Source organism: Onychomys torridus, chromosome 11 (assembly GCF_903995425.1).
Source record: "Onychomys torridus chromosome 11, mOncTor1.1, whole genome shotgun sequence".
Lineage (NCBI taxonomy): Eukaryota > Metazoa > Chordata > Mammalia > Rodentia > Cricetidae > Onychomys > Onychomys torridus.
In genome coordinates, this window is record NC_050453.1 from 14,900,369 (window position 1) to 14,922,330 (window position 21,962).

The window sequence follows — 21,962 nt, forward strand, 5'->3', positions numbered from 1 at the left end:
CCACCTATCCTTTCTCCTGCCCAGCTATTGGCTGTTCAACTCTTTTTCTTTCCTTTTCTTTTTTCTTTTTCCCTTAGTTTTTCGAGACAGGGTTTCTCTGTGTAGCTTTGTGCCTTTCCTGGATCTCGCTCTGGAGACCAGGCTGGCCTCGAACTCACAGAGATCCGCCTGGCTCTGCCTCCCAAGTGCTGGAATTAAAGGCATGCGCCACCGCTGCTGGCTGTTCAACTCGTTATTAGACCATCAGGTGTTTTGGGCAGGCAAAGTAACACAGCTTCACAGAGTTAAACAAATGCAACATAAAAGAATGCAACACATCTTTACATCATTAAACAAATGTTCCACAGCATAAACAAATATAACACATCTTCAACTAATATTCTACAACAAAAAAGAATAAGCCATGTAAGGATGGGAAATACAGAGGGCATCTGGATCCTGACTGGTGCTTTGTTGACTTTGATTTTTTAATGCTAATAAACAAAAAATAATAGCTGCTGAGAGACATTGGATTATGGAAACTGATAAACCAACCTATATATTTTAAGAATGTCTTAACTTCAGAATGGAAGTAAAAAAAATATGTTGTGTTGGGGGAAAGGTTATGCCTTTGTTTCCACAGGAAACAAAAAGTTGTGGTTCTCTTCAAAATGAATAAAGATTAGATTTGACTGGGGGAGACCTCCTGAAAATCTTGGCTACAGACATGAAGAAAAAAAAAACAAGAAAGATTACAGCACAGTGACATGTATGCTGATCCCTCTACTGTGGGAACAGCTCTGAGACTGGATGATACATGATAAATCTTGTAGGCTACAGAGTCCTTATGACAGTTTGGTTATGCAGTCCAGATGGACTTATTTGACAGATGCCTTTTACTTGCTCAAACATGGAACGAAAAAATCATCTTTAGCTGACTTGTGCACACCACACATTTCATACCTGTGTCAATGCAGATATATATGTTACCTTTAAAAGTTTGTATGTTTTCAGAACAAAAGGACCAGACACCAATAAAGACAAGTAGCCTAGGTGATCCAGCCTCCCAGAATGCCTCTGTTGCAGTTTCCTAAAAATTCTGCCTCCACAAAAGCTCCAAAGCTGCTAGCCTAGATGGGCCAGTCTCACAGATTATCCAGCCAGGACTTCAGATAAGCCCTGCACTTTCCCATCCCACAGAGACTGGACAACCAATGTCACAGCTGGTTTTCCCAGGACTTGACCATTATCTCAATTTTCTCAGAGTCCTCTAAAGATGGCACTGCCCCCAGACAACAGGAAGTAATTTTAAGAATACAATGACTATATTCCCAAGAGGTGGGGTAGGTGGTTTTTGGTCATTTGTTGGGCTATGGATGTTTGTCATCATTTAGGGGGGTTAGATGCAAATTGTTACTGGTCATGGTAAGGGAGAAAACTAAGTAAGAGAGGTTGGATTCAAGGATCTCTTTCCGAAAGGAAAAAGGGGGATACAGAAAGGATGGGATAAAGGGTAGATTACTGAATCTACTTTAAACTAAAAAGCAACTATTAATCTCAAATATTTTACATTGGTATGGATTTTTGTATATTGAAACAAATTTAAGGTTATTTTTATTAAAACATACTCTATATGTGTCCCTACTCTTATTTAAGTCATTTTTTTGTATATTGATCCAAGGTTATTTTTGTAAGAGCATACTCTATATGTTTCTACTCTTGTTTAAGATATTTTGGTATACTGATAGAAATTTAAGGTTATTTTGTTATACTGTATATATGTTTCTACTCTTGTTACCCATGCAGCTCATTTAAACATGTAATGAATAATTAAGAAATACAGGTTAGTAGCTAGTGATTTATAATAATTAAATTTGTAGTTATGTTAGGTATATTTTCAAAGTTAAACACAGATATATTTTAGATAGGTAATATTCAAATGCTTCAGAGAACTACAGAAGATGGCATTTAAGATGTTTAACAACCTAAGGCTTTTCTTTTCTTTTCTTTTTTTTTTTTTCCAGAGGTGATGACCAAACCCAGGGCCTTGCGTTTGGTAGGCAAGCGCTCTACCACTGAGCTAAATCCCTAACCCTGTAAAGTTTTCCTGAATTCCAGTTGGTTCCATCTAGTTAGGACACATTTTTGTGTTTTCATTGTTTTGTTTAGAAACAAGATCTTGTTCTGTAGCCCAGCCTAGCCTTGAACTCACAATCCTCCTTCCTCAGCCTCCCTAGTCTGGACATCACTAGCATGAGTCTCCATGTGGTGGTTCTAACAACCTAAGGTTTTTCATGACAGTGAGACACATCTGCTCCTGGCAGCACCAAGATACTTCATAAAAGTATTGATGGGCATTGAAGAACCTCCACATGGAGTTTGTTTCACTGTGGCAAAGCTAGCCATTTGTATAAACTGGAAAAGCAGGACACAAAGGAAAGTGACTGCCAAACTTTGCCAAGACAAGGAGAGACAGCCCTTCAATTCCTGCTTCACAGAAAAGTCTGTCAGATACTCTGGGCCTGTGGGCTGAAGATGGATGCCCCAACATTGCAGAGGAACCTTGGGTGACTGTCCAGGCAGTCAGATGTCTATGTTATTTCTATGGTTTTGGAAGTTGTTTGCTCTGGACTTCCTATTTACTCAGGTAATATAGTCTTCTCAGGCCTTTGATGGAATTGATGACAAGGCGGTTATAGTTACAGTTTTTCTTGTTACCAAATTCAGAAAAGAAACTCACAAAAGAGGTATGAAGTGTATAAGGATGAGAGACATAAAAACTTAAACTGTTTATCTAAGAGAATGTTTTGAGGTCTAAAATGATAGTTTCAGGATGGTAGTACAAGTTATGATAGAAAATGTTTAGGTATAAAACTTTGGATTCATCAAGATAGAATAAACAATAGAGTATTTTCTCCAAAATTGCCAAATACAAATGAGCTGGACATTGCAAATGTTATTTTTACCCGATAATTGTTCTTATTATATTCTATTGTGTTAGAGTTAAACCCTTTCCTTTTTTATATAGACAAAAAGGGGGAAGTGCTATGGAATATTTGTTTACACTGTGAAGGTGTTTCTTTGCCAAGACACCTTCTGATTGGTTTAATAAAGAATTGAATGGCCAAGATCTAAGCAGGAAGAAATTAGGTGGGACCTCCAGAGACAGAGAGGACTCTGGGAAGAAAGGAGGAGTCACCAGCCAGACACAGAGAAGAAACAGGAGGTGCAAAATGGAAGAGAGGTAATATGCCATGTGGTAGAACATAGATTAAAAAATACGTGTCGGGTTGGGGATTTAGCTCAGTGGTAGAGCGCTTGCCTAGCAAGTGCAAGGCCCTAGGTTCGATCCTCAGCTCAAAAATATATATATATATATATATATATGTATATGTTTCTTGAAGTTATAAGAGCAAGTTGAGACAAGCCTAAGCTAAAGGCCAAGCTTTCATAATTAATAATAAGTCTCCATGTCATTATTTGGGAGCTGGTTGGTGGGACAGAGAGAGACTCATTACAGATCTCTGAGTTTGAGGTCAACTTGGCCTGCATAAGTTCCAGGACAGCCAAGGCCATGTAGAGGGACCCTGTCTCAAAGGAAAAAAAAATCAAAATTTCAGTTACAGTTCATAATCACTGGATCCCTTGGATTTTTTTGTTTTTTCTTTTCTTTTTCCTTTTTTTTTTTTGGAGCTGAGGATCGAACCCAGGGCCTTGTGCTTGCTAGGTAAGCACTCTACCACTGAGCTAAATCCCCAACCCTCTTTTCTTTTTTTAGAGATTTTTTATTTTACCTTATATTATTTTATTTTATTTTATGTATATGGATACTTTGCCTGCATGCATATTTATGCACACCTGTGCACGCCTAGTGCCACAGATCCCCTGGAACTGGAGTTACAGACAGTTGTGAGTCACCACTGGGAATTGAACCTCGGTCCTCCAGAGGAATACCCAGTGCTCCTAACCACTGAACCATCTCTCCCCGTGGGCTCCCCTGCTTCTTGAACTCTGCTGAAGCAGGACCTCATGGTGTGAGAGTATGGTGGAGCAAAGCTACTTCCCTCATGGCCACTGTGGGGTGTGGGGAGAGAAAAACAAAGACAGGGTGGGGGAGAGAGAACAAGAGTCACTCCTAAGGGCATGCCCCTCTAGTCTTCCTCCCTTAACTCAGCTCTAGCCCCTTCCAAGTTTCCATCACCTCCTAACCACCCACCAAATTACAAACCAGTCGAAGGATTCACCCATTGTCGAGGTTAGCGTTCTTGAGATTCAACCACTTCCCAGGAGACTCACCTCTGGACCTTGCTGTACTAGGGGCCAGGCTGTCAACACACAAGCCCCTAGAGGTCATTTCAGAGCTGCACCAAAACAAATATCCAAGATGTTCAGACATCGGCGGTCGGAGGTTTTTATGAAATCGACTTCACAGTATTCTGCAAAGGGGTTTTACAACGAAGTGCACAGCAGGACCTACACAAATGCTCTAAACACAGGTGAAAAATAAATCAATAGATGCCTTGGCCAGGGGCCGGAGAGAGCTTAGCAGTTAAGAGTGCTCTTCAGGGTTCCTGAGTTTAGTTCCCAGCACCTTCAGTAGATGGTTCATAACTGCCTGTAACTCCAGCTGGAGGGGATCGGAAATCCTCTTCTGGGCTCCAAGGATACCTGTACAAGTGTGGCATACAGTCACACACACACACACACACACACACACACACACACACACACACACAGCATTGGAGTATCGTGATAGAGAAATTAGACCATAGTGTAGTATAAGGCAGACCTGAGTTCAAGTCCAGCCTTGCACACTGAATATCTTAGATAATCAAGTCTGAGGTAAATTATTTAGTTCCATCCCCAGTGTATCAATATCTTCATTTGAAAAATAGTGATGTCCCCTGTAGAATAGGCAAATCTGCAGAGACAGGAGGTACTAATTGGTGGTTACTGGGAGGAATGGGAGTCACTGGCTAGTGGAGGTCTCCTTTAGGGCTAACAGGACTATCTTGGTTCTGGATAGACCTAATGGTTGCACGATAGGAGCGTACTAAATGCCACGGTGTTGTGTACTTTAAAATGACAACTAGTGGGTAGCAGGGTGGCTCAGTGAGACAAGGCACTTACTGCACAAGCTTAGAGGACATAGTTCAGTCCCTAGAGCCCAAGTAAAGGTGAGAGGAGAGAATCATCTCCACCAAGTTATCCTTTGACATCCTCACGTGAGCTGTGGCATGGTTGGTGTGCCCCCTCCAAGTATATCATATACACAATAATAATAAAACCAAGTTTTTAATGAGGACTGAGGTCTTGTTTAGGAGGGCTGAGAGGAGGGGGTGGAGGACACACTGGCCACTACCAGGCCACTGCACAGCAGTGTTGATAGCTAGGCAGGATTTTCAAGGCAGAAAGAATGTTGGGAAGAAGGAGGGCAAAGTCTGAGGAGTCTCAAGCCAGACTCAGATGAAGCAACAAGGGAAGTTCTGAGATGAGGTGAATAGCCTTGGGGCAGCACATAGATGAATAGAAATGGGTTAATTTAAGAGCTAGCTAAAAACAAGTCTAAGCTATAGGCCGAGTATTTATAATTAATAGTAAGTCTTAGTGTGGTTATTTGGGAACTGGCTGGTGGGACAGAAAACTCCACCTACAGTTGTAACTGGGTCCACGTGAAGTGGGTGGTTGGCCAGACTCCATGGAAAGGATTAGAGAACAATAAGCCTGTATCTCTCAACAGAGAGCAGTGCTGCCCGGGCAGCTGAGGACCACTTCTTCTTACACACAGGATACAACCTTCAACCCGGGAAGAACTCCGGGTCTCCCCAAAGCCCTAGAACACTGTGGGGGAGGACAAGCATCCATCCTAACAACAGGAGAGGCTGAGTACCGAAGAACTTGATATAAATGAAAACCCAACAGGAGTTTGGTCATCTGAACCCTCTGTCCCAGCAACTTTGAGCACAGCACCAGCCATATCTATGGGCTTGATGATCATCTCGTTTCTGGGGGAGTCTATGTGTCTGTAGATCCCTTCTCGCCACCTGGGTCCCCAGGGCAGATCGAGAGCCTCTTCACAGGGTTGTTCCAGTCCCTTACTGATAGAGCTGACAAAGGGTAACAGGAGGAGAAGAGCCAGCTTTTCAGGCTTTAAACTTCTCCATTTGAGACAATCTGGGACTCTGTGTACAAGCTTTGCCACTCCTGGAGAACAGTGTGATGTGATCATCTACTTGCTATTCTTTTTTTCAAGGCAGGTTTTCACTATGTGCCCAGGCTAGTCTTGAACCCCCAGCTCCACTGATCCTCATGTCTCAGCCTTACAGTAGTTCAGACTTCTCAGTGGTGCCAGGGAAAATGTATGGAGGTCAGAGGACAACTTTCAGGAGTTAGCTCTCCCCTCCTATCTTGTTTGAGGTAGGGTCTCTCTTGTTTCTGCTGCTTGGGCAGATGCTCCAGGCTAACGTCCATGAGTTGGTTTTCCTCTCTCTGTTTCTCACCTGGGAGTGCTGAGGTTATTGTTATCCAGCTTTGCACACGGATTTCATAGATCTAACTCAGGTTGTCGGGGTTGATTGCAACACAAGGACTTAACCCACTGAGCCATCTCCGTGGCCAAGCTCTGTGGTTGTTTAATAACTGAGCAAAGGAGATGACTGAATCCAGACTAAGAACTAGTGGGAAGATGACAGACATGACTTTCAGGTCTGTCTTGCTTTGCCTTCTAATGTATGGTCTAGAGATGGATGGAAATAATCACCGTGCTCTAGGGCTGGGTGTGTGGTTCTGTAGTAAAAACTCTGTCCATCATGTCACACACACACACACACACACACACACACACACACACACACACACAGAGAGAGAGAGAGAGAGAGAGAGAGAGAGAGAGAGAGAGAGAGAGAGAGAGAGAGGAGAGAGAGAGAGAGAGAGGTGTTTCAGGATCTCAACCTGCCTCTGAGTTTGGGGACAGCTGTGTTCAGTCTCTCCTGTGTCTGCAAACCAAGACTCGTGGGTGAATGTGGGGCTCACTCAGGACCACCTTTCTGGTCTCCAAGCCTCGGACTCAGGCCCCCTTCTCAGGGAAATGACAGATTACTTTCTTGATAAGGGCCCCTCCGGGCTTCAGCACCCTCACACCCTAGGTGTGGCTGATGGCATGCTAATTCTCCACTGGCACCTCTCCAGGTGGCTTCGCAACTACCCGTCAGCTGAGCACATCCTCCAGCCAGGGCCCCAGAGCCTTTCATCCCACCACAGACTTTCCTCTGAGCCTGTTTTTAAAAAAAGAAAGTGAAAAAATTCAGCTACCAAAGCTCCCAGAGAAGAAGAGAGGGAAACAGGTATACTATGACTTTAAGAGTCGCTGCCCATTGCACTGTCCATTGAGGCAGGCTGCAGAGCTGCAAACCCTTAAGCTGGGTGTCTAGTTCCTCTGGAGACAGACTAGTTGAGAGACGTCTGCAAGACTGAGAGAAGCCCTCTGTGCCTCTAGGAAAATGTCAAATCAGAGTCTCATTCTTTGTGATAGCCCTGGCTGTCCTGGAACTTGTTCTGTAGACCAGGCTGGCCTCAGGCTCACAGAAATCCACCAGTCTCTGCCTCCTGAGTGCTGGGATTAAAGAGGTGCGCCACCGCCGCCCGTCCAGGGTCTCGTTTTTGGATGAGCTCTGTCCGCCCCTGTGTGCTGTAGCAGGCAAGAGGGTGCTTTAGTCTCTTCCTCTGTACCCTCATGAGTTTGAGGTCCTGGAGCCTCATAGAACCCCCGTCTCAACATCCACCACCAGAGCTGCCCAGAGATACCCTAAGGCCTGCCCACCAGGATCTCACAGACCAGATGGAAGCCAAAACCAGCACACATAAGAAAAACACCTACTTTGCAAAGCAGTGGGTTTTGTACACGAGATGTGGCAGACTTGGTGGGCTGGGTGGGTTCCTTGCCAGGGGCCTGGCCAGGTGGCAGTCAGGGCAGGTGGTGGGGCTGAAGGCAGAGCTAAAAGTAAATGTGAACAGCTCCCCCAGGACCCCTCAGTCTGCAGCCTCCCTCTGTACCAGGACCAGCTCTCACATGCAGAGGACAACAATGAACACCGTAAGCTGGGCGTTGGGACAAGTGAGCAATGGCTTGCACCAGAATGAAGATCCTGGAAGCCAGACAGCTTAAAAAGTCCCAAAGGCAAGCTTCTCTGCTCCTCCAGGGTGCACTCTGCAGGTATACCCAGGGAAAGCAAAGCTTGCACAGGTCAAGGGACTTGCTTGAGGGCTGTCAACCGATAAGGAACTACTTGAAGACCAATTGCAAACTCTGTGGTGTTTATGTTATGGAATCCTGATCTGGAGGCATGGGAGTGTCTGGGGTCCTTTGTAGGCCAGCAGCAGTGACACCTGACCCCTTCAAATGTCCCTTTCTAACACTGACTTAACCTTTACTATGGACCAGCACATTCTGGGCTAACCTTGAGGTACAGTGAACAAGTCAGGTGCAGATTCTGGTGGGTTCCATGAACAAGAAGTCCTGCTCTAGTGATACCAGTGTAGGTCGGAAGACCGAGTACCCAGCAGAGGACAATGACCTGCTCTTGGGAAAAGGGTTTCTTTTGAGAGTTCACACACTTCCATGTGGGACAGAACCCAAAGCAAGGTCAAGAACTCTGGTGAGTGACTGTATAGATGGTGGGGGATCACTGGGGTGGAACAGGTTCCAGACTGGGAAAGAATGCCTACACACAGGTGAGGATGGAGCTGCAGGCTGATAGCGGGGAGAAACCTTAGAGTGGGGTGGATGTTCCCTGTAGGCCCTCCTGGGCCCTGGCTGCCCCTGCCCCTCAGTCCTTGGACTCCTCCAGTCCTCAAAGAGCACCAAGAAACAAGCACACACCTGTCCCCAAGCCATGTATTTCTTTTTTTGTTTGTTTTGTTTTTCCAGACAAGGTTTCTCTGTGTGGCCTTGGCTGTCCTGGAACTCGCTCTAGACCAGGCTGGCCTCGAACTCAGATCCGTCTGCCTCTGCTTCCCGAGTGCCAGACTCCCTAGTGCTGGGATTAAAGGCATATGCCACCACTGCCCAACACCATGTGCTTCTTTACAGATGTGTTCCTCTGTATTTTTTTATTTTTTAAAGATTTATATTTATTATATATATAATATTCTGCCTGCATGTATGCCTGCAAGCCAGAAGAAGGCACCAGATCTCATTCTAGATGGTTGTAGGCCACCATGTGGTTGCTGGGAATTGAACTCAGGGCCTCTGGAAGAGTAGCTGTTGCTCTTAACCTCTGAGCCATCTCAGCCCCCCATGTGCTTCTTTAAACCTAATTCTCATCCTCGATTTCCCAGGTTGTAACATTGGATCAAGACAGGTGGCCCCAAAGGCCACAGCGCAGACAAGCCTTGCTTACAGACCTGCTGGAGTGAGCTTACACTGCTCTCCCACCCGATTCAGTGGCTGACAATTCCAAAGCAGGACTTGCCTTGGTAATGCAGGGTCTTCCCAATTACCCGGGTCCAGGTCCATTCCACTGGCATATCCCAGTCCTTTCAAATCTAGAATATACCAAAGATCACAAGAGTTTCAGGGACAATTGTTGTCTCCTGGCTGTCTGCTTGTTCTGTAGACCAGGCTGGCCTTGAACTCACAGAGATCCACCTGCCTCTGCCTCCTGTGTGCTGGGATTAAATTCATGAACCACCACTGCCTGCCTCAGGAATTTTTTTCAATTAACACATGAAATAAATACTGAGAGTCTTATTACAGATTTTATAGTATTTTAGGCACATTGGAGACATGATATGTTGCTGCTTGAATATGATTTGTTGTGAGGTTAGGGATACAGTTCAGTGGTAGAGGATTTGTCTAGCAGCTGTGAAGTCCTGGGTTCAATGCCTAGTGCAACAATAAGCAGAGAGATAAACAGGACTGCTGATGTTCTGGACACTGAACTGTGTTTTAAAAAACAAAACAAAAGTCAGATGTGGTGACACATGCTTATGATTCCAACACTCTGAAACAGGAAGATAGCCGTCAAGTTCACCGACAGCCTGGGCAACATTGTAAGACCCTGTCTCAAAAACTCAAAAAAGGGCCAGTGAGATAACTCAGCAAGTACATGTGTATGCCTCAAAGCTTGGCGAACTGAGTTTGATCCCTTTGGTCCACATGACAGAAGGAAGGCGAGAACTGATTCTGGCAAGCTGTTGTCCTCTGAGCTTGATTTGCACACTGTGGTCCAACACACACACACATACACACACACACACACACACACACACACACACACACACATACACACATTGAACAGTTCTGATCTGGTCCTCTGCTGGGCCTTCCCGAGCTAATTCTCATGAGGGAAATGTAACAATACAGGAAATTGCCAGAGACAGCCCAGATGTCCCCCTCAGAGTCCCCGGTACTTGTACGGGACAGCCGAGGTGGAGAAGATGGTTTCCTGGAGAGACAAGTACCCCGGGCAGTGGAAGAGGGGCCTCCTGTTCTTTCTGCAGGTAAGCAACTTACTCCTTCCACATTCTTGGGATGCAGAGCCCTGGTCCCCAGTCTCTGTCCAGGGCCCCATCAGCTCCTCACAGTTGTGTCCGCACAGGCCTGGCACCCATGCATCTACACCTTGGTGTGTGCCCATCCGCTGCTGTTCCTCACAACCCACCTGCCCGCACTGCTTCCAGACTCAGCCCTTGTCCTCCGGGTCTCCTGGAGCCTTCCCTCCACAGGCCGAGCTACCTCCTACCAGCAACACCAGTGCTCTTGGGAGTGGTGCTCCCTGGGCACGCAGCAAATGAAGCTTGGTGCTGTGATTTCAACAAAACCTGCTCCTCATTTGAGGCACCGCCTTCCTCCTGCTCCTGGCCAGCCTGGAGAGTGGGTGCCCTCCCCAACCCCACGCCCCGATGCTTCATTCTCCTCATCTCCACTTATTTCAAATGCACTGACTTTGTTGTTGTAATCCTTGGGGATGGAGCCCATGTCCCCAACATAAGTGTATAAGTGCTCCCTACTGCGTCACAACCCAGTCCTCTACCCCCTCCTCTTCTACCTCTCCCCCTTTCTCCCTCTTCCTCCTCCTCTGCTTCTTCCTCCTCTTTATGGCTCTGAGGACTTAAGCCAGGGTCTCATATATGCTAGGCAAATGATTCTAGGCCAAGCCCCTTAATTCTTTAAAATTTTTTGTTGTTATTACACTTAGTGTGTGCGTGTGTGTGAGTGTGTGTGAGTGTATAAGAGTGTGTGTGAGTGAGTGTGTGTGTGTGTGTGTGTGTGTGTGTGTGTGCATCCCATCTGTAGAGGACAGTTTGCAGGAACCAGCTTTCTCCTTGGCAGCAAGCTCTTTACCTGGGGAGCCATCTGCCCCATCCCCAGATCATTTCTTTAGAGTACCTGCTCCTCCATAGCTTGCTACTCTTTCTCATTTTCATCTGTATCTAAATATTCCAGGCCAAAATATTTGCTGTTTCAACCTTAGAATGGGCTGTTTCTCCAAGGAGTATTTTTTTTTTCCCACCTTTTAATGGGAAATGGTAGCTAGCAACCAAAGTCTCAGTGCTAATGAGCTTAATTAACCCCCAAACGAACAAGCGGCACTGTTTGTAAAAGTAATGAGACAAAGTGAAAGTATATTTGGGGCACTTAATAGAGTGGGTTGAGTCAGAGTTAGGGGAGATCTCTAAGAAGGAGATGAATCACGTGAACTGCGCAGGTGTGGTTAAAGCCGCTTGGTAGGCGTGTTCCAGAGAGTTACATCTTGATGTCAGACGATGGATTCGAGAACCAAATATTCTTTCTTGTTGAAACTTCGAGGCAGGGTCTTGCTGAGATGTGCCCCACCACGCCTGGCTTCAAGCCTCCTGACAGTTCTTTCAGATCTTCATTTCCAGTGTTTCCTTTCTCTGCTGTTTTCCACCTTATTGGTGGGTCGCATAAATCACAGTTCATAAAAGACTCCCCCAGAGGAGCCCTTCCTACCCAGAATCACTGGCACAAATACCTGCAAGAAGAAAAGGTGCCATTCTTTTTGAAGATTCCCCATGCCAGGATCAAAAGTGGTGCTGTGTCAGTCATATGAATTCATACCTCCTCCCGGAGAACACAGAAAGCCTTCTAATGGCTTGCCGTGTCAGGCCTTTGGAAGGACTCTGTCTCTGTCTATTGTAACCACTGGCTGTGAAATAAACTTCAGAAACTGAAGGTGGGGAGCGGAGCAGAGGAAATCACAGTGAGGCCAGGATCAAAGGGACAAAGAACCCCTGAGATCTCGTGGGGGAGGTCGAGCCATCGGCTCCCCTGGGCTGCCTTTTCCTGGTTTCCCCTTTAATAAACACCCGGGGCTCCTCCACCAGGTCCTGGGCAGCCCAGGAAGAGGGCCCAACTCCAACAACAAAGAGCAGGGGGAGAGAGCACTTAGCACTTGGAGAGGAAAGACAGGCCTCTGATATTTGGGTGTTGGGGATGGAAAAGGTCGGGGGTGGGGTGGGATGGGGGGACAATGGAAGACGCAGGAGAGATTGCAACAAGTGGTCTTGTCTGTCCCAGCCTGGCTGTGGCTCTGGGTAGCCAGGTCTTCCCCCTGGCACAGGCGTGTCCGAGGATCGCTTTCTATATGACCTAGTCCTCACCTGTGTCTGTTTCAACAGATGTTATCAACACTAAATATGAATAGTGGCCCAAAACATTTAGCGCATCTGGTCATATGAGTTGGCCCTGGGGTTGGAGAGAGCAAATCCAGACCCTAATCTTAGCTATGGCTGGCTGAGCTAGCCTTGGACTTCAATCTGCTATTCAGTAACCAGGGTACTGGCCTGTGTCTTCCTAACAAGGTCCTTTATGGAGCTTTAAACTTCACAGTGTATCTATGAAACAACTCTCTCTCTCTCTCTCTCTCTCTCTCTCTCTCTCTCTCTCTCTCTCTCTCTCTCTCTGTGTGTGTGTGTGTGTGTGTGTGTGTGTGTGTGTGTGTGTAAATGTGAAGATTATTTTGTTGGTTTTTGTTTTGAGATAGGGTCTTACTATGTAGCCTTGGCTGTCCTAGAACTCACTCTGTAGACCAGGCTAGCCTTGAACTCACAGAGATCTGCCTGCTTCTGGCCCCCTAGTGCTAAGATTAAAGGCGTGTGTCACTAAGCCCAGCTAATTTAAAGAAGGACTCTTTATATTCCCATGGAGATATTAATATGAAAGAATTACTATTTAATATATGTATTTATAGATGAGAAATAGCCATCAGAACATAAAATTTGTTAATATTCTTAGTTTGGTGGCCAAAGTGCTTTCTGTTCAAGCATGGGGACCTGAGTTTGGATCATCACCATAAATGCAAGAACCCATCACAAGAGAACATGCCTGGAGTCCCAGTGCTGGGAGACAAGAAAGGATTAGATCCCAGGAGCTTGCTGCCAGCCCCTCTAGCCAAATCCATGGACTCCCGGTTCAGTAACAGGCTCCATAGCAAAGAGCTAAGTTGAAGGGGCTGGAGAGACGGCTAAGTGGTTAAGAGTATTGCTGCTCTTGCAGAGGGTACAAGTTTAGTTCCTAGCACCCGTGCTGGGCAGAACACAACTGCTTATAACTCCAGCTTCAGGGGTTCCATGCTATCTTCTGGTCTCTGTCAGTACTGCACTCACATGTATGTGCATACACACACACACACACACACACACACACACACACACACACTAAATAAATTATAACTTTTTAAAAATAAGATAGAGAGCAACTAAGACACCTTACATCATCCCTGCCCTTCATACACAGATACACACATGCGCATGCATCCACACACATGTTCACATATACAAACATGTACACACACTCACCACACACAAAGTACTAATTTTGGGAGGCTTTTTGTGCCACAGTGCTTATGTGGAGGTCAGGGGACAACTTCATGAAGTTGCTTCTCTCCTCTAACCCTTCTGTGGGTGCTGGGGTCAGTCTCAGAAGTTAGCCTTAGCCGCAAGTGCCTCTGCCCATCAAGCCCTTTTGTCTGCCCTCATACAGAGTATTCATGAGAAGTCCTAGACAAAGACACAGTAGGTGACTTCATTGCACTTCATGTGCAGAGGGGAGTTTTGCAGATCCCCTGCAGTGGATCCCATCCCCCAGCCCTCGTCCAGGAACAAGGGGAAACCCAGAGGTCTCTGTACAGATACACCATTGCATCCTTTGCTTCAGCTTTGTTTGTTGGTTTTTGTTTTGCTCTTCAGGGAATCCAGGGCCTTGGACATGCTATGGTGTTGGTCTTGTTAAATCAAATTTTATCCATTTCTTCATTTATAGCCTTTCTCTTTTCCAGGATGCAATCCCGAATACCATAGCACAGTTATTCATCCAAAAATCGAGGCTGCCATGCGGTATTCCCGGCACAAGAAGGGCAAATCAGGAGGATTAAAAATTCCAGGCCAGCCTGGACAGCATGGTGAGACCCTGTCTCAAAAAAAGAAGTCCCAAAAGGCTTAAAAATACACTCCAAAACATCTGTGCTTTATTTATTTATAAATAAATATATTTATAAACGTGATTTATTTATTTATTTATTTTTGTTTTTGAGACAGGGTCTTGTTATGTATCCCTGGCTGGCCTGGAATTCCCTACATAGATAAGGTAAGACTTGGTATGATCCTTTTGCCCCAACCTCCCAAGTACTGGGACAACAGGCATTAACCACCACAGCTGGCTTTTGTGAACACGATTTTAATTAATACTGAAGCAATGCTGAAGGGCATGAAAATCTCTCTCTCTCTCTCCTTTTCTTGAAATAGGATCTCTCTGTGGTATAGCCTTGGCTATCCTGAAACTTGCTATGTAGACCAGGCTGGCCTCAGACTCACGGAAATCCTCCCCTCTCCTCTTCCTGAGTGTTGGGATTACAGATGTGCGCCATCATGCCTGTCTGAGGCTTTTCTCTCTATCACTTCCAGGTCCAACCTGAGCCTTCTCTGTATCTGCACAAGGACTAAGGACTATGGTTTTTTTTTTTTGTTTTTTTTTTTTCTTTTCCGAGACAAGGTTTCTCTTTGTAGCTTTGGAGCCTGTTCTGTAACTCACTTGGTACTCCAGGCTGGCCTCGAACTCACAGAGATCCACCTGGCTCTGCCTCCCGAGTGCTGGGATTAAAGGCTTGCGCCACCACCGCCTGGCTAAGGACTATATTCTAGGCACATCCAAGTACACACAAGCAAAAACTCAACTCAGAGCCAGACAGATACTCAGCAGATAGAGGTGCTTGCTACCAAGCCTGATGGCTGAGTTCAGTCTCTGGATTGACATAGAGGAAGGATAGAGCCATTTCCCACAAACTGTCCTTCGACAACTCATGTGTATGCACATTCACACACACACACACACACACACACACACACACACACACACACGGGGCGGGGTATAAGAAAAAATGGAAGCCAAATTTAGAGCAATAGGGGTGGGAGAAGATGAGCTCTTGTTCAATACAGATTGTGATATGGGACAAATTTGAAAGAAGATGATGATGTTGGTCAGTTGGAGGATTGTCAGACCACAAATTGCACACTGATTTCTGAATACCTCTTGGGGCAGCTCAGCCACTCACTCCCATCTCCCAAGAGTACTCAGCTGGCCACTGTTTCCATCAGCTTATGTCTGGGGCAGATGGTGGTGGAGGACAGGGACAGACAAGAACCTGGGAAGATTTCCACATAGCTGGCTGGAGAATTCCTACCGCCCAGAACCCAGCCTGAGTCTCTTTGGAAAACTCAGCTATTGCTGGGAAGCTCCCACTGGGAGCACAAGACATCACCCTCTTGAGGTTAGCTTCCGGATCTCTTCAGGTACAGCAATGCAGCCATCACTGTGGCTGAAGGTCAGCAGCTCCTAGGTGGCAGAGACCGGGCGACTCTCCCCTCCCCAAGATGTCTGGGGTCCAGTGTTACCATAGTCACATCTGGAGGTCAGCTTGGCACACCGTCTCTTCAGGTCTCTGGGCTTTGATCTGGATTGTAGTGTATTTCTTGAAGAGTAAGATGGGAACACACATGCCGACTATATAACATACATAAGCACAGCCTAGCACAGCCATAAATGTTTTTGCTTTTAAATGGTTCATTTTAAATAATGGATTAAAAGTGAGTGATGGCCTAGGCATGTAATTCAGTGGTAAGGGCCTTGTTGGCATGAGCAAAGCCCTGGATCTGATCCTCAGCATCACAGAAAAAAAAATAGATATAAAAGTTCATGTTTAGGAGGCTGAGGCAGGTAGATCTCAAGTTCAAGGTCAGCCTAGGCTACATAGTGAGATACAGTTTCTAAATAAATAAATGCTGGAAGATGTGGCCTCATTGTTATGGAGCTTGCCTGGCACATGCAGCCCTGTGTTTGATCTCCAACACTGCATGAAATCAGGCATTGTGTGGGATGCCTGTAATTAAAGTTTTGAGTGGTGGAGCTGGGGAGACCAGAAGTTCAAAGTCATCCTTGATTACATGGAGAATTTGAGGCCAGCTAGCCTGGAATACACAAGACCCTGATATACACATGGGGTAGAGGGAGGCATAGAAGAATAAAACTCTGATTTCCCATTCTAAAATCTGAGTCTGAAAATCTGGCAAAGAAATAAAAGAGGAAATAAAAGGAGTTGGAGGGATGTGTGTGTGTGTGTGTGTGTGTGTGTGTGTGTGTATACATGTGTGTGCATGTGAATGTATGTGTGTTTGCATGTGTGCATGTGAGTGTGTGCTCATGAGTACTCATGCATGTGTGTGTGTGTGTGTGTGTGTGTGTGTGTGTGTGTGTGTGTGAGAGAGACAGAGAGCATACATGTGTTTGAGGGAAAGGATTAAATGTTCTCAACCACTTGGGAGGTCAAATGACTTTTTCACAAGGGTCACATATCAGATACCTTGAATATCAGATATTTACATTCTGATTCATATCAGTAGTAAAATTACAGTTATGAAGTAGCAACAAAAATAATTTTATGGTTGGGGGTCACCACAACATGAGGAACTGTATAAAGGGGTCGAAGCATTAAGAAGGTTGAGAGCCAGCAGGGCGGTGGTGGTGCACACCTTTAATCTCAGTACGCAGGAGGCACAGGCAAGCAGATCTTTGTGAACTTAAGGCCAAAGTGCATCCCAGGACAGCCAAGGCTACCCAGAGAAACCCTGTCTCAAAAAACCATTAAGAAAAGAAGGTTGAGAGCCACTGGTCTAGATGGGTTCTCAGAATCTATGGAATGCAGGAGGCCAGGAGACTTTCCTACTGCTATCCGACTGATAACAACCGAAGCCTAGAACTTTCAGCAGCTCCCAGATCACCCATCGTGAAGATATGCCCACTTGCTGCTCTTCCAGAAGACAGGGGTTCAGTTCTCAGCACCATGCCAGGCAAGTCACATCCAGCGTGTTGGTTACAGTCCTCTTTTGTCCTCTTCAGGGAACCACATGCGTGTTAGCAAACATGATGCACTCACCACCTTCCATTGCACTGTAGAAGCAGCAGGAACAGTCCTGGGCTGGGCTGTGGAACACTCCTGCCTCAGCAGAGAGCCCTTTGAGACTGTAGAAGCACTCTGGTGCCTCTTGGTGCCCTTCTGGTATAGCATACAGGTCTCTGATTTCTCTACTAAGCAACTTGGTTTTTGGTTCAACAGGTGTTCACTGAGGATCTGGCAAAGACTTTGCAGAGTGTTGTATGTGGTAGATGTTCAGGGTAGGAGAGCACTGCCTAGCAAAATTTCACACACAGACACACACACACACAGATACACACACAGAAAGACAGAGACAGATACACACACATACACACACACATAGAGACAGAGAAAGACAGATACACACACACACACACACACACACACACACACACTGCAAAACAAAAGCCAAAAGAAGTCAGAGGATATAGGTCAGCGGAGTACTTGTGTAGGTTGTTCCAGATTCTAGGTTCTATCCCCAGGACCAGAGGGTGGGGGTGGGAGAAGACTTATATGAATAAATGAATGCATATATACACGAGGGGAAACAGATAGAAAAGTCACAATTCAACTACAAATCAGCATAAAACAAAATGGGAACCTCAACTGAACAAGGGACAAGAGAAATCGTGGTGGCATCAGAGGGAGCGGAAACGTCAAGAAGCGGTTTTATTTCCTCTGCTTCTGAGCACTGGTGGGACTCTCTAAGACGCTGGCCTGGTACAAGTTTCCACCGCCCGGCTTACAGCATCCTTTTGACGTGTCACAGATATTCCAGGCAGGAGCATCATCCCTGCTCAGGATGTGTGCCTGTCCTCTTTGAGGTTCCTTTATCTTCACCCCCCTCGGATTCAGGATGTATCAGGATGGTTTGGCGGAGGGCAGGGCGAGGCTGTTTGACCAACCTGGAGTAAGGTCTAGCACATAGCAGGGGTTGTAAACAGCGCCTTTGATGGTGACAGGCGGACAGCAGGCCAGGCTCAGTGCGGGGACCTGAGAAGCTGGCCCCTGGAGAGATCCGGGCGCTCTTGAGAGGCCTTCCGACCCAGAAGAGGGTGTTCTGTTCACATCTGGCCCACACTTGGGGTGGCCCCTCTGGAGCAGATCGGTTCTAGGTATGTGTATTGGTGGTCCGGCTGGCCGGCGGATGGGCGGGGAAGGGACGGAGCGGTCCGGCTCAAGTTCGCGCCTCCCTCCCTCCGTCCCCAGGTCAGCGGAAGCGATTATTCCCGCGGCGTCTGGCAGGGCTGGGGCGGGCTCGCACCCCAAGGAGACGTGGCCCATGCCTTTGATGGCGCCGCCGCCCCCTCCCCAGCCCCGGGCGGCTATAACTGCAGGCGCGCCGGGGTCGCGGGCGGTGTCCGGGAGCCATGGCCGCCGCAGGGTCCCAGCAGCTCCAGTTCGCGGAGGGCGCTGCTTTCCCCACCTTCCCGGCCGCGCACCCCGGAGGGTCTCTGCTCCCGTCCGCGCACCCCGCCGCCGGGCTGGCCCCTGCGCCCCCGGACTCCCGCGCCCCAGCGGCCGCGCAGTGCTTTCCAAGCCCAAGTCCTGGACCCGCAGTGCAGACCCCGGCTGGCCTGGATCCGCCCGGGCCCCCTAAAGGCGCGGCCGCCCCGTCGGCGCCGCAGCGTCGTAAGCGCACGTCGTTCAGCTCGGAGCAGCTGCAGCTGCTGGAGCTCGTCTTCCGCCAGACCATGTACCCCGACATCCACTTGCGGGAGCGTCTGGCGGCGCTCACGCTGCTCCCCGAGTCCAGGATCCAGGTGAGTCGCGTTTGGTGAGTCACATTTTGCAAGTGCGCGCTAGAGTGGAGGTCCTGGGAAGTCACCGGCTTGTTGGGTTATTATTATTATTACTATTATTTTGTGTGTGTGTGTGTGTGGTGGGGGGGACAAATTACTCTCTTTGAACGTAATGATTCTAGACTACTAATTAGGGATGTCGACAACGGCCTTGTTACCGTGCTAGGAGGCTTGCTGACCCCCTGGAAAGGTTCCCGTAGGAAGGCAATGGGAAGTAGTCGGGCCCTTTTTCAGTGTCCAGTAAGAAGATAAAGGACGGGGTGCTGTCATGAGTCTTCCTCTGGCTTTGATTTTAAGTCAGAGAGCAGGGTTGGATCACCAGATACCTTTAAGACAAGCAAGGGACTTCTTGTACATTTGAAAAATCGAACACAAAGTGAGTTTACTGTCCAAAGTCATTTAGAGCAGAATCCTGGAGTTGCTGGAAGAAGCTCTCCCCCCTCCCCCGTGTGCGTGCGTGTACGTGTGTGCGTGTACGTGTACGTGTGCGTGTGTGCGTGTGTGCGTGTGTGTGTGTGTGTGTGTGTGTGTGAGACAGGTTCTCGCTGGGTAGTCAGGCAGCACTTGAATTCACAATCCTCCTGTCTCAGCTTCTTGGGTGCTTGGATTACAGGTGTGTCCCCTCCACACCCAGATTAGAAAGCTTGCTTTCCTATTATTAGTCCGTGCCCAAATGCAGTTTTATGTTGGAGGCCTCGTTTAATCCCAGGAGAGTGTGGACTACCCACACCGTTTTTTCCTCTGTACTGTGGTTATTCAACTGTCTCTCAGAGATCCATCAGCCTCTGCTTCCTATGAGTCCTGGGGTTAAAGGTGTCCTGTACCACCACCACCACCACCACCACCACCTCCACCACCTCTGCCGCCACCGCCACCTCCACCACCACCTCCTCCTCCACCTCCACCACCTCCACCACCTCCACCTCCACCACCACCACCTCCACCACCACCATCTCCCATCTTCAGCTGTGTCTGTCACCGGAGGCTTCCTAAGCAGGACACCTTCAGTATTCACAGAGAAATAGCAAAGAAATTTACACAGAAATGAGGTTCACTAAGGAAAAAATACCTGCTTGCTTCCATAAGGGAGTCCAGACATTCAAAACTGGACTCCACATAATTCGAATGCCTGCCACCAAAGCAGAGAAGCCACGTTTCTTTGTTGCCCAAGGGCTTTGGGTGCCTTCACTTCTGTGACCTCTTTTCTCATTACAAATGTCCTGTAAAAAGTGTGGACAGAGCTAAGTGTGGTAGTGCACACCTGAAACCCCAGCACTTAGGAGCTAGAGGCAGAAGGATCAAGGGACTAAATGTTATCTTTGCCTGTATATCCATTTTGAGGCTAGCCTGGGCTCCATAAGACCCTGGTTTTTTGTTTGTTTGTTTTTTAATGTATAAAATGAAAAACAGACAAACCAAATATAGCAAGTGGGGATAGAGCCAGGCACCATTCCAGCTTTTGCATCTGAGAATGGCGGAGAAGGTCTGGTTCTCTGACCATCAAGCTACCAGCTCAAGTGCTTTCCATAAACCACAGGCTCTGAGCAGAGAGCCATGGCTAATAATAACTAATTTATATTGTTAGCTGTGAACAAAGCGATAGCACAAAATATTCCAGGGAATACAGCTCACTTTGTAGAGCACTTGCCTAGCATGCATGGTACCATCCCAGCACCACATAAGCCAGATGATGGTGCATGCCTGTAACCCCAGCTTTGGTTAAGTGGAGGAAGGAGAATCAGAAGTTCAAGGTCAAGGTCATCCTTGGCTACAACCTGAGTAATCCCCCCAAAAAACCAACTCAAAGCAGCTGAGTAATGCTTTCTTTCCTCCTGTCTCCAGGTGTGGTTCCAGAACAGACGGGCCAAGTCCAGGCGCCAGAGTGGGAAGTCGTTTCAGCCCTTATCAAGGCGGGATGTTTTCCTCCATCGCTCGGCTCCTGGGACTGAAGCGAGATGTTTGAAGCCAGACCTGCCTCTGGAGGCAGGTGTGAACTGCCCTCCTGATCCCAGCAGGGCTGGAGGAGGCATCTGCGCATCTGGTCCTCAAGGTCAGAGTTTTGAAACCTATTCACCTCTCTCCGAAGATGCCAGCTCAAAGTTGGACTCATGGGAGGAGGACATCTTTTCTGCCTTAGGTAGTTTTTGAGGATTCTGGGAGTGTTCAGGATGCAGAGGGGTCCGGGAGATACCAACCAGAACACGACCCTGACTCCTGACTGTCCGTGACCTTGTTGTCGGATGATGGTTCTGGATCACTTCTCTTGTGAAGGTTTCTCCTCTTCGACACTGAGCCTTTGCCCGTGCTGTTCTCTGAAGCTGCCCATCCTTCCACCCAGGAGTCCTGTGACTCTCCGAGTCTGCACATTCCATCTGGTTCATACCCCTTGAACTATTCTTATTTTTCAGACTGATTGTTCAGAATTTGTTTTCTTCCTAAGAAACCTTCAGCTTGACTCGGTTTCCCCCTTTTCTCGGCAGCTGCTGTCTTCTCGTGGTCCCTCCAGGACCTACAATCTAGAGTCACTCACTGTAACCCACATCCTCAACTCTAACCTTATTACCAAGATTTATTACACTTTTTACTGAGTCTTTTTTGCTTTGTTCTTGCCCTTGCGACGTAGCTAAGGATGCCTTTGAACTCCTGTCTTCCTACCTTTATCTTCTGGGTGCGGGGATTACTAATGTGTGCCACCACCACTGGATGTTGCTATTTCTGTTTAAAATTGTAT

General features: G+C 47.2%; 1 protein-coding gene across 1 annotated transcript; it reads left to right on the forward strand.

Annotated features, from left to right (window-relative positions):
* Window positions 1-18,799: 18,799 nt before the first annotated feature.
* Mixl1 (Mix paired-like homeobox) lies at window positions 18,800-21,379 on the forward strand. Its single transcript, XM_036201954.1, has 2 exons — window positions 18,800-19,192; window positions 21,074-21,379. The coding sequence occupies exons 1-2, from the start codon at window positions 18,800-18,802 to the stop codon at window positions 21,377-21,379; spliced, it is 699 nt and encodes a 232-aa protein (XP_036057847.1).
* Window positions 21,380-21,962: the final 583 nt, after the last annotated feature.